The sequence below is a fragment of the Ambystoma mexicanum genome, chromosome 10 (assembly GCF_040938575.1).
Source record: "Ambystoma mexicanum isolate Mex_15411 chromosome 10, UKY_AmexF1_1, whole genome shotgun sequence".
NCBI lineage: Eukaryota > Metazoa > Chordata > Amphibia > Caudata > Ambystomatidae > Ambystoma > Ambystoma mexicanum.
The window spans coordinates 850,705,049-850,717,618 of record NC_090932.1 but is presented as its reverse complement, the minus strand read 5'-3'; the positions used below and the strand labels follow the sequence as shown (position 1 = coordinate 850,717,618).

At 44.6% G+C, this 12,570-nt stretch overlaps 1 protein-coding gene across 11 annotated transcripts in view; it reads left to right on the top strand.

Moving 5' to 3' along the window:
• MECOM (MDS1 and EVI1 complex locus) overlaps positions 1 to 12,570 on the top strand; it is a 117,085-nt gene that overhangs the window by 72,966 nt on the left and 31,549 nt on the right. For all 11 annotated transcript variants that reach the window (XM_069618520.1, XM_069618518.1, XM_069618519.1 and 8 more), the window contains one exon: positions 4,267 to 4,293. In XM_069618520.1, coding sequence (XP_069474621.1) covers positions 4,267 to 4,293 — 27 coding nt within the window. The remainder of the gene's footprint in view (positions 1 to 4,266; positions 4,294 to 12,570) is intronic.

The window sequence follows — 12,570 nt, the reverse complement described above, 5'->3', positions numbered from 1 at the left end:
TCCATAGGGAACTCTGGAGATTTCCCGGTACGCTTCTGCACCTTTTTTTTTTTTTTGTTTTTTTTGTGGTATTTCCAAATTCTCTCATAGGAAAAGCATTGGGATGGCTGAAAATTGGTAATATGGGCCACTTTGAAAATTAATTCCAAAGCCTCTTTTGGTTCCAGTAGTTATTTCCAGGGCTTCTTTTGGTTGCCAGTCCACCCCTACCCCTGTATGATTTAGAATGGACCAGGCACCAGTCATTGGCAGAGGTATAATTAGCACGGGAGAGGGATGGAAGAGGAGAAAAGGAAAGTCTTGAGAAGTTTCCGGAACTATTGAGATCCGGTCCAAGTCTCAAGTCTGAGGGGAGGCAGGCAGGCCATTCCAGAGGGAGGAACCTGCTAAGGAAAGGGATCTATCTACCTGGCACTCTATGCTTGGATAAACATCTGACCTGCAGAGAGTTGGAGCTAGAGGACCAAAGAACTCTAGCAGGGAGGTATTTGGGGAGGGAAAGCTGCATGTAGAGAGCTCTCGGGCCCCTGCTAGTGGATGAATTAAAGGGTCTGGAATGTTATCTTGCAGTCAACTGGAGCCAGAACTGGAGAGATTGTAGGGCTGACGAGATGCGGTTCCTGAGCTTGAGGATGAAGACCACTACGCACATCGGTGCCCCCTATTGAGGATCCTCAGTTTGGTGCAGTGTGATACCCTTGTAATTGGCTAAAACCAAAAAAAGTGATGGGTGGAAGGTTTTGAATTAATCTGAACCACTGACCTTGCTCTGGGCAACCTTCCACATTACTGTTTTATTTTTTAAAGCCCATTTGCACCATTGCAAAAGGGGTACAGCCATATGCAAGTCAGTCAGGTACTACCACCAATGGGAGCAGCCTGCCCAAACTGCTAGGCCAGGTCCACTCTTCACGGAAACACAAGCAGCCCCATACATGTTTCGGCCTTGTTGGGCCTCCTCAGTGAGCTGTAGCTAGGTTCCCTATGGCAAAGCTATCCATGAGCGTGAGCTCTTTGTGTGACCTGGTCTGCCTATTTCATTGCTGATCACCTTTTAGAATAACAGATCAGGCCTGGGTGTATACTGTGTCCAGCTTCTACATTGAAGTAAATGTGACTTGGGCATGTTTAGCAAACCTCAAATGTATGGTTCGTTAACAGCTCTAAAATGGTATATTTTATTTTAGAATCGGAATCAAACTGTTTCCAGTGCGTTGGGTCCTCGTGTACGGAGGTGGCATTTGAACCCTTGTTGAAAATGCCCATCTTGATGCAGCCCCTCTTCAATTGTCTCACTTGTTGAGCAGCGCTCTTCAAGTCAATTGTATGTATGAGCTATGCATACAAAATATACATACAAGAGAAGGCAACATTTGCCATGAGTGTTTCGTTGAATACATGTTTTCGGAGGAATACCTGCATCTACTCCCACACTACCATGTTAATCAACCAAACATTGTTTCTGGCCCATCACACTAATCGTTCTGGGAATTCTACTGGCACTGGGAGTGAGTTGACAATGAGGATTCGTTTGAGTGGGATGGTTGTTTGGTACATTCACTGGCAAAGAGTTGTCCTTTAGCTGCCGTTAATACACATACATATTTAGACATGTCCTAATTTCCATAGGAAAGCAGTGAAGTCCTGGTAGACAACAGTTTAAAGGAACTACCTTCAAAAAATTGAATGGACTGCCTATACGATTTCCTGATGATTTAAAGGTTTACGTGTTCATTCATGTTTACCTACCCATTTGAATACGGATGGGACACACACATCTATAACGCTAGTATTTGTGAAGTCTTGCTCCTTTTGAAGTTTTTAGGAAATGGGGGGCTTTTCCAGGATGGACTCGGCATAGACAGTGGGCGGTTTGCAACTGCAGAGCAACAGAAGAGGGACCTAGTTGGGGATGGGATGGAGTGGAGTTTGGGGGGGGGGCAATCATCCTCTTCCCTTAGATGCATACAGTCACCAATGATACTGACTGCTGCAGACAAAGGAGGCCTTCAACTGAATGAAAAGGGACGATTGCCTTGTTCACAGTAAGGAGTTACAGTATCCCTTGGGGCTCCTGCTTGGGAGCAACAAGGACTTCAGCAATGAGAGGACTAGTTGTTCACCGGCTCCTGGGCATAAGTGAAAGGGCCTTTCTATGTGCACTGTATGTCTGATGGATTGACTGTGGTATGTTTTGATAGAAGCCAAATGCTAAAGGCGTCTAACGTGGCCTCTCCAAGTCCTGCCTCTACTCACTTTAGCGAATCCAGGATATGGTGGCTAGGTTTTTCCTCTGCCCCTGTGATCACATCACCTCCACATTGAATAATCCACTGCACTGGCTCCCAAGCTCCTTCAAAGCTCTCTGCGTTGGTCCAGATGCCTCCAGTGAAGTGTCATCATGTTCTGCCCTAGCAGGCGCTATAGATCTGCCTCTTCCATGTCTCTCATGGTCCAACAAATTCAGGTCCCGACGCTGGGTCGGTCTCATTGATCCCTATTGGAGAAATGTAGTATGCTTATGAAAAGCGACTTTAAATGTATTTACGTGGCCTTTAGACATTGTCCCCTGGTTGCATTTGGATCCCGGGGGTTTCCTGAACAGCCACCACCATTTTAGATCGTACATGTGATTTATTGCACAAGTTCATATGTTAAATAACTTCAATTCACGCTTTCCCTTATAAAGTCATTATGTTTCTGTAAAAGATTATAGGTGCATGTTTGCAACTTGTTTTGTAGGGGATCTCTTTCCAGGTCTAGGACTGTAACTGTATCTGTTTGTAGGCCCTTTGGGCCTGTTTCCTGCCCTCTTCACCCCCCTTGTTCTTCCTCCTTTCCAGGAACCTTATAAATCTAGTACTTCCTTGTTCGGGTTGTTGACTTGTTTTTAGGGAGTGAGGTGGTATCCGTGGTTAAGCAGTTGCTGTGTTTTCTTCTGCTTGATTTGTTCATGTATTTTACAAGTTTGAATTTGGCAGTGGTTTTGTCCTCAAATAGGCATATTTACAGAATATTGTGTGGTGTATGTGTTTGGGTCACATTGTACGCCAGTACCAGCCCATCTTGAGCTGCCTGCTCAGCAGCACTACCAACGAGAATTGTGGACTATCTCGATAGACATCCTACCATTTCATGAAGGATAAGTCTTCCTACACTCCTCGCCCGAGAACTGTGGGAACACCTCCCTAATGCCACACACATCCAGATATTTGCAGAGTGCCGAACTCCTTTTGATGTGGCCTCATAATGTTGAAATCCATTTGCACTGCTGCACCGAACCTGCTTTCTGGTAGACTGTAGAATAAAAAATAGCATACATTGCATGGACTAATCACAGTGTCGGGAAAGTGCTTGGGATCTCTAGTAATTTTAAGAAAGGTTTGTGTGGGATTGTGGTGTTCTGTTGGTGGCAGAATCTGGGGATGGATTTGCAGCATAAGGATCTGAATGGTGTGGGATGCCAGTGAAAAGTGAAGGGGTGCTGCACTGCAATTGATTGCACATTATGTCTACTCATCCTATCTTTCGTTTATAAACCTAAATTAATTATATATGAAAACAAAAACATGTCAATAGGGCTTACCTTGGTCTGCTCCATTGTCCGGGGTCCTATCAAGGTGCTAACTGGGGAGGGGACTGGATACATGCCCACCCCTCCCCTTATTGGTTTAGAATATTGTACCAGGGCAGGATAATGGTGAATGGGGGAGGGTGGTTGGCCCCGGGGGTTACCTGCTTGAGAGATGGCCAAAAGATCATTCGCTTTCCATCAATCCCGCTGCACCTGCTGGCTCAATGGGGGACTGCACACACAGATGAGATTCTGAAATGGCGTGCATGGTGGATATTTAAAGCTAGGAGGGCTAGTGTGCTAATGGTAGAAGTAGATTTATGTTGTGCTAGAGTCATTGTGATAAAGGTGCTAATAGGCACACGCTCGCTCGTCCTCCTCTTTCAGCTCATGTACTAAGCCAATCTAATTCAAATATAACAAGGGGGTTGGGAGGCGGGAAGGTTGGGTTGCGGTTGGGTGGTTGGAAATGTAAAAGATGCATGGGTGCACAGAGCCATATTTAATATGGTAGTATGGAGGAGTTCAATGTTACTGGATAGGCCACTCATCATCTTGTGTTTTTAAGGCCACCCCTAATCAAATATGCATATTCGCAATCCTAACTTACTACATGAATGACTATTAACTTTGATATGAAGTGTTTAGTAATTTGACAGAAATCTAATTTGATATTTTCTTTTTGTTCCCAGTTTCAGATGCCGGATCAAAGAACGTGGGTAAGTTCCTCACTCCCCTTACATAGGCCTGAAAGATCCTTGTCTGTGCACTACCCAGTCTCTGCATCCCGCTCTTATGCATCTGCTCTTTGTGATTTTCCTCCTCAATTCTCCCCTTCTGTGTTATTCTCCTGTTTTCTATCCGTATCCCATTTCCCCCCTCACTGTGTTTTATCCCTCGATGCTTCCCCAACTTTCTCCCTTTTTCTCTTCCATCATTTCAAACGTTCTTCATCCTGTAGTGACTCGATCACCTCCTCATTTTCCTTCCCTTTCTCTCGCTAGCTCCCAGTTCTAGCTCCTTTTTATCTCTTTCCCTTATTCAGCTTTCCTTTTCTGTGGCATGGGGTTCTTGACCTTACTAACTTCATTCTCGTTTGCGTCCTTCATCCCATTGCCCTGTTCTTCGCGTTCCCGTCTACACAATTTCTTTAATTGCTTCCCAACTAGTCTTCGCCTCTACCTCCTCTTTCAGCGATCCACCCTTCCTATACGCCCCCCCTTGTGCGTTCTCTCCTCTACCATTATTCCTCTTCCCACTTGTTAATCCCTCTCATGTGCTCTTCTCCCTCCCTCTATCCTCCCATTTCTAAAGAAATTCCTGATTTTATATGCTGGGCATGTGAAGGGCACGTCCAAGCAGAAGATGGATTGTTTATGTTGAGTGCCCCATTAAAATCCAATCGTATTTTTTCTAAACCAGTGTGTTTCAAAACTGTATTCGGTAAACGATATATTTACCATAAAGACCAGACTATCTATGAACCAGTGGATTAATAACTCATGTGGTCAAACTCTTCAGTGTGGATTTCATTGGTTTTTTGCTATAAACGTCACTTTTTGCATTCCTGATTGTGCTATCCATAGACCGTAAACTCTGAAACATAATGGGACAGCATGCCTTCAATATTTGCAAGCATGCATATAAATAGTTCTTCAATATAGATATAGGCGAGATTATATGGAGAGCCCGAACATGGAAGCGCCCACCTGCTTTCAAGATTCTACAAACATTTTAATCAAGAAGTGTTGCACCGTGCGGGTGCTCAACATTACAGAAAGGAGTTGATATGTTTCCAAAAGATTGGGTGAGGAGTGACTTGCAATGTATCTTTCGTGTGCCCCCCTCCATTGGTAGGCAAGAGACTCGTGCGCACTTAGCTCTTTCAAGTTCACTGTCCTGCTGGTTAGCTTAACTTAATGTAATGTAAAGGGGCCTTATAGTGCCCCACCTGCCAATGTTGGTCTCGCTGCACATGGCTCTGTAAGAAAGGAGGGTAGGGTGGGTTGGGGGAGAAGCTGACATTGTGTTGCACATTAAAAAAAAGAAAAATGAAAAAAAACTCCCATCAAGGGCCTGAAAAATATATCTCATTACGAAAACTATTATGGGATATATGTTAAACCCCCTACACATGCCTTCTTCATGTTATCTAAATTCATGTTTAATATTGTTCAGATTTTAAAGATGGACTAAAAAGCGATATCACTCACCCTCCCCCCAAAAGTACCCACCTCCACCCACTTTATTGGTCCATCTCGGGAGATTTACATGCCCACGATTCTGATCCCTTTTGCCTCACCCTTTGCTGGTGCTTTTATTTACGGTTGGTACATTTCATAGAAATAGAAATGGGAGGCAGGATGGTGGGTGTGGGATTCAAGAGGGCTATGAACAATTAAACATTATATTTGTTTTAACTAAGAAAAATAGAATTCCTGAAGGGTACATTAAGGAAATGGCTGTGTTCAGCCTTAATATCCCAACCCTTCAGTATTAAGCTGGAAAAAGGTTCAAAGCAAAATGAGTGACTTTTTACCGTTAATCATTTTATTTATTTATTTATATATTTTTCATGGAAGCTAAATGAAGCAATCCGATTTGTGGACAACACGGGCCATTCGAGAGCCGGCGCTGACATTTTCTTATCAGCTGATCAGATTTCCTTCTAAAAATTACATTTTTGTAACATGCCATATCTGCTTGGAATAATACATCAAGCTATTCGAGAAGTGTATAAATACTTATTTGTCCCCGATTATGGTAATGTCTGTGTCGTTGTCTTGGAGCTTTGGAATTGAGGCTTGCGTCAGTGGAAGGTCAATGGGCTCCTTGGGACCCAAAAGGGGGTGAAGCGGTTTCCTTGCTCAGACATCTGGCTGTAGATACCATCGACAACTGGTACAGACGTAAATCACAAATTACTGCCCTTGTAAAATGCTGTCATCCAGTGATATAAGATTAAGGCAAGTTGGGAGTAAAATGTCTTCAAGACTTCACATGCAAATCTATAAATGCCAGTGGTTTCCGGCTTTCCAAATGAGGGGGAAAGTGTCTGCTCTGAAAATACAATATGGCAGGCAGCCCAAAAGGCCGCGCCTTCTCAGCGGTCTCTGTGGACTGTTGCTTTAAGTGTAAAGAGGGGATCATAGATTTACATAAATGTTTTGTATGGTTAGTAAATGGGGGACCCCTTTAGCAATTTAATGACTAGCTGACATATTATTTTCCAGAATTAAAACATTCTGTTAGTAGTTTCTCCAAAAGCATTTTAAGTTGGGCCAACCTATTTGGCGCAAACCATCTTGGCATTTTTTGCTGTATCCTTTGAGCAAATAATCCACTTGGGAGTTTGAATAGGAAATTGCAAAGTTTGGGTCTGCCCTTTATTGTTGCTCCCTTCACAGATCGGCAGGAAACTGTCATGCACAATTCAGAAGACTGAATACTTTTTGCACATGTTTTGCCCTGATTTGTCGTTATTGGAATCCTATTGAAGGGCAAACTTCAATATACAGGAACTGTCAAAGACTGTCAAAATCCAGGACCTGAAACCTTAAGCCTGTGCATCTTTTAGAATCCTTCACCACTGACTATGCTTGCTACCGCTCTTTGGAGTGGTAGTCTGAAACATCTGGCTAGCCAAAGGGTGTGGAACGCTGCTTAAACTTGAAGTGCAGGAAAATAATGACCTTCACTACACAATGCCTTGTTTTCTTTAAAATAGGTTTCCCAGTGATTAGAAGTGTACCATAAAGGTAGTGGAACTGTGACTCCTGCCGGGGACAGAGTAGGAAGGAAGGGAGCAACACATTTTTCAAGGGTGGCAGCCATGCTGGTTGACAGCCAATTGAGTTGAAACGGATTTCAGTTTAGCTGTAACTAAAATCCAGTGGTAAAATGGAGAAGAGTGCTTTGTTCACAAAGAAAAGTTCTGAAATGATGAAAATGATTACAAAAAGAAGTGGAGCTGTTAACAGTAAAACATAAGTAGCGGAACACTGTTCCCGACAGTTACCGCTCCCTTCGACCACTGCTTGTTCCCTATTTTGCAGCACGGTTTGCTTTATGCAAAGGAAAATGCAGCGTATTCCTAGAACGTTCTTCATCTCAGTCTGTCTTAGTTCCTAAAGTTCACCACTTCCAACAATTGGCTTCTTGGCACAACATAAGAATAGTGAAAACGCATGGAGGCATCTGAATTTTATTTTTCAACCAGCCAAGTTTTGACCCATTTCTGGAATCGTGGATGGACCTCGAAGGCCTGAGCGAAATCCATGATTTAGCTGTCACCAGTGAGTCCTTGCAACTGCCTTGCTTTTTGATTCTGTAGAATTGTCTGCACGCTGCTTTCTACAGACCGGAAGCAGGGGAGCTGATGGTGGATTGCAAGACGGGTGACGGGTGGTAGTGGAACACCTAGATTTATAAAGGAGGAAAGAAACCGTAATTAGGAGCCCAAGTCATTCATGTCTCGGGCTGATTCGGAGCAGGCATTCTATAAATCTGTACAGGGTACAAAAATGCGGCCCTGTGAAAGTATTACCGAATATACATGAAACCTTCATTTTATGGCTCGCTTCTCTGCTTGCCTGTGCCTGGCTGTTACCACAGGGTTCTCGTGCTCTTCTACAGTCTAACATCTATGTTGCTGACCTTGGGAACTGAGTGCTGGACATCCAACCCTGGCGTCGAACTTAAAAGTCCTGAGGTGATGATCAAATGTCTGTCAAAACGAACGTGCATTCTCTATTTCTACCATGACAGCACACTCCCTCAATCGGTCACCTTGTGAGCCAATCTTCAATATTATTTGCACGAGTGTAGTGCAGGCTTTCCTCGCATCGCTTTCAAGCCAAATCTTGTCCCAGTGCTAAACTGCATTACTGCAGTATGTATTGGCCTGGGTTCAACTGTTGCACAATTGCACTTGCACTGGTGTAAAAATTAAGGAATCCAGGCAGATTTTTGGCTCATGGTCACAACCAGTTACCAGGCCTGTACCTGTTCTGTGTGCTGCAGTTCCTGTTCAAAACTATTCACTGGAGTGAATGCTCCATGCAAGTTTGCATTCCATTAAATATATATAATCTTCCAAATTCTTTAAAATCCCCCAAGAACTGCAGGTCAAGTGACTGTTTACCCACTCGATCTAAGAGAAATGCATTCGACGCACATTGACGGGTGACGAAAAGTTTACCAGCACTTTCTATAAAATGGTGCATTTTACCGTAACCCAACAGTCGGAACCCAGCCACACTCAGTGAAACTTTCATTTGCCATTTACTGCAAATAAACATCCCAGAATTTCATTGTACTTGCCAACAAGCTCGAGTACCATGCTGCCATAGATTATGTTGGACCTCAGTGCGGCTTTCGACCCTGTGAATCATAATTCCCCTGTCTCGGCTCCATAGTTTATCAGAGATGACCGATGAGACCCCTTAACTGGTTGACCAGTTTCATTTTAGACCATGAACAAACAGTCAATATTAGTTCCTACACGTTGGAACCCATTCAGTTAGGTTGTGGTGTTTTCCAAGGTTCCCCTCTCTCACCTCTTTTATTTAATCTCTACTATAGAAGGTTTGCAGGAAGGTATCACTCGTATGCAGATGATACTCCGATCTTTGTCGAGGTCTCTGGCCCCTCCGACTCATTTCCTGCCTTGGTGGAAGGTCTAACGAAGGTCCATGAGTGTCTGACCAAGAATTGTCTACGGTTTAACCTGAGCAAAACGGAGGTCTTCATGCTGGATCCGAAATTGCTGTAGGATAATTCACAATGTATACCCATTCCTCGTCTGCTCTTTGTGCTCCATAATTCATATGCATCTAAAGCCAGTGGGACTTATCACAGATCAATGTAGTCTCCAGAGCTGCCTACTAGAGCTCTGCCTTTTATTCCTTAAGAATTGCGGGAACTGGTTGCCAGGACCCTAATCGGACTACGGTAATGCTTTACATGCTGGCCTCCTCAACTATCAAATATGAAAGCGCCAAAAGATTTTAAAATGGGGCATTGTGCCTCATCTCTCAACTTTCGAAAGCCACACCCGTTGCACCTTTTCGGTGAGAACGTCACTGACTCCCGGTCCAGCAGAGGATACAGATTAAAATGTTCTACTGCATCTTTAAGTGCATGTTGGGCCAGCCTCCATCCTACTTCCAGCAAGTAGGGCCAGCCTCATCCTACTTCCAGCAAGTTGGGCCAGCCTCCATCCTACTTCCAGCAGGTTGGGCCAGCCTCCATCCTACTTCCAGCACGTTGGGCCAGCCTCCATCCTACTTCCAGCATGTTGGGCCAGCCTCCATCCTACTTCCAGCAAGTTGGGCCAGCCTCCATCCTATTTCCAGCAAGTTGGGCCAGCCTCCATCCTAGCCTCCATCCTACTTCCAGCAAGTTGGGCCAGCCTCCATCCTACTTCCAGCATGTTGGGCCAGCCTCCATCCTACTTCCAGCAAGTTGGGCCAGCCTCCATCCTACTTCCAGCAAGTTGGGCCAGCCTCCATCCTACTTCCAGCAAGTTGGGCCAGCCTCCATCCTACTTCCAGCAAGTTGGGCCAGCCTCCATCCTATTTCCAGCAAGTTGGGCCAGCCTCCATCCTATTTCCAGCAGGTTGGGCCAGCCTCCATCCTACTTCCAGCAAGTTGGGCCAGCCTCCATCCTACTTCCAGCAAGTTGGGCCAGCCTCCATCCTACTTCCAGCAGGTTGGGCCAGCCTCCAGCCTCCATCCTACTTCCAGCAAGTTGGGCCAGCCTCCAGCCTCCATCCTACTTCCAGCAAGTTGGGCCAGCCTCCATCCTACTTCCAGCACGAAGTCTAGTAACCGCTTGATAATCCCTCGTATGTGCTTCCGCTCTCGGGGCGATAGACTTTTTGCAGTAATTGGCCCCATATTGTGGAATCGGCTTCTCGTAGAGCTACGAAACACTGATTCGATACTTTCTCTTCTGTTGATGGTTTTGTTTGGTCTGCTCCCATATTTTAACAACTGAGCCCAGATACAGGGTGTCTGTCTGGTCCTTCGGGTTAGCGCACTAGAACTATCCAAATACTGTGCAAATGGCACCCCACCCTCATAGAAAGTACTCCACTATAAGGATTGTTTTCAACAGAATGTGCAACGGTCATTGAAAGATCTACACAATGTTTGCGCCGTTTCAAAACTTAACCATAGCAATATATTCTGTTGCGGCTTTAATCATTTTTGGGATTTTTTTTTCTCATTGGAAAAATGATCTTTTGATGGGTCTGAAGTCCGCCGTTTGCTGCATCCGTATTTCGAAAATGTGCATTGTCACAAACTACCTTCAAGCACCCCTAATTTTACTGTCTGCATCATTTGACATGAATCGGGCTGTTTCCAGAGCCTGCACTTTTTTTATTCCTAAGCGCTATTGTTCGTGACAAACCTCAGACTGTTTCTCTCCTTCTGAAACTGCCCCAAATTCTAGCTTCCAAAATGCTTTGTACCATTTGGGGGCGCATGGTGAAGAACTGACCAGCTTAGAAGGCCAGACTGCTGTTTATTGGACTGGCCCTGTTTGGATGCCAAAAATATGCTTTAGATAAGAAGCCCCACAAAAGTTTGGTTTACAGTGATTCTATATTTCTCTGTAATTAAATGGACTTGACTATTACATCTTCATAAATCAGCCCTATTCTTTTCGCGAACCTGAATCTCTCCGTTTCCATATTTATGAGCCTGCATAACCCCCGTCACCTTGCCGTCTCTGCTAATCCATCCCTATGCCACGAGTCATTCTTCTTTTCTGCAAATTATTCCACGCATTACAACTAATATATACAAATAATTTCTAGCGTTGGTCAATTAAATGGGTAGAATGCAGCAGGCATGCTAGTTTTTTGTTTGTTTTTTTTTTTCCCACATTTTATTTTTTTTCCCCAATTAAAAAATAATACAAAAGTGTTGAAGAAATGGCGACTGCCTGTGCTGGATAGGCGAATAATGGCGTTGCTCAGCTGGGGCAGAATGACCGGTTCTCCCGGCAGCGCCATCATTACGCCGCCCTGCCCTCTGCTCGGTGCATGGCAGCATCCTTCATATTGATGCATGTGCTGTCGCCTCGCATCTGCGGAGAATGTTTTAGCCTCTGAGTGATCATGAATCCCGGCTGCGAGCTTGAGGAGCCCCTACTGCTTCCCGGCCCCTTCACATTTGTTGCCTGACAAGTAAATGCCTCTTGATGACTGCCCTCTCCGATGCTTTTGCTCCCATCTTGATGAAGGACACTTGGCAAATTGGCAAGCGTGCCCTGCACATTGCAATTTGTAACTGGCATCAAGAGCCAGAGCATGAAATTGGAGGGCAGTCTCCGGTGACATGAGGAACAGAGGTAACCCCCAACATTAACAGTCCTTTGAAGAAGGGAGCGAGAAGTGTGTGCTCTAAGACTTGCATCGAGCACTGTTTTTCACCGATTGTCCACCTCTGCGTGCATTGGATGACCCACCCGGCTTTAAGTAGTTAAAAGATTGTCCTTTTTTTATTTTATTTTTTCTGAGCTAAATTTCAGTTCTGAGTTTTGGGAAACATTTACAGATGCAAATGCTTAGTTGGAAGCTTCTTTAGCAAAGCTTCTCCTGATGATTGAATCCTGGCCATGAATGGGACTCTCGCAGGGTTATTGGTGCCATTTTATAGCTGTTCTGCCCAATAATGTATGATTTACAGTGTCAACACGCTCCTGTTTTACAAGAGCAAGAAAACACTATAGCTGATAAAGCCAACTTCCATAGTTTCTATTCTCGCATTAAAACTGATCAAAGAGTGAGCCTTAGTTGTATGAAACCAGAAACATCAAGAAGCAACCTTCTCGTTAGACCATTCCGCAGCCTCTGGAGAAATCCTACTGTAACGGCAGATCCTCTCGCACAAAGCAATGTGTGTGTGAGTGGCGTATGCACCTTCTCCATAGTGCCCCCTGTCATTTCCTCCAAGCCTGGGAGTAGTGTCAAGTCAGTAGAGCA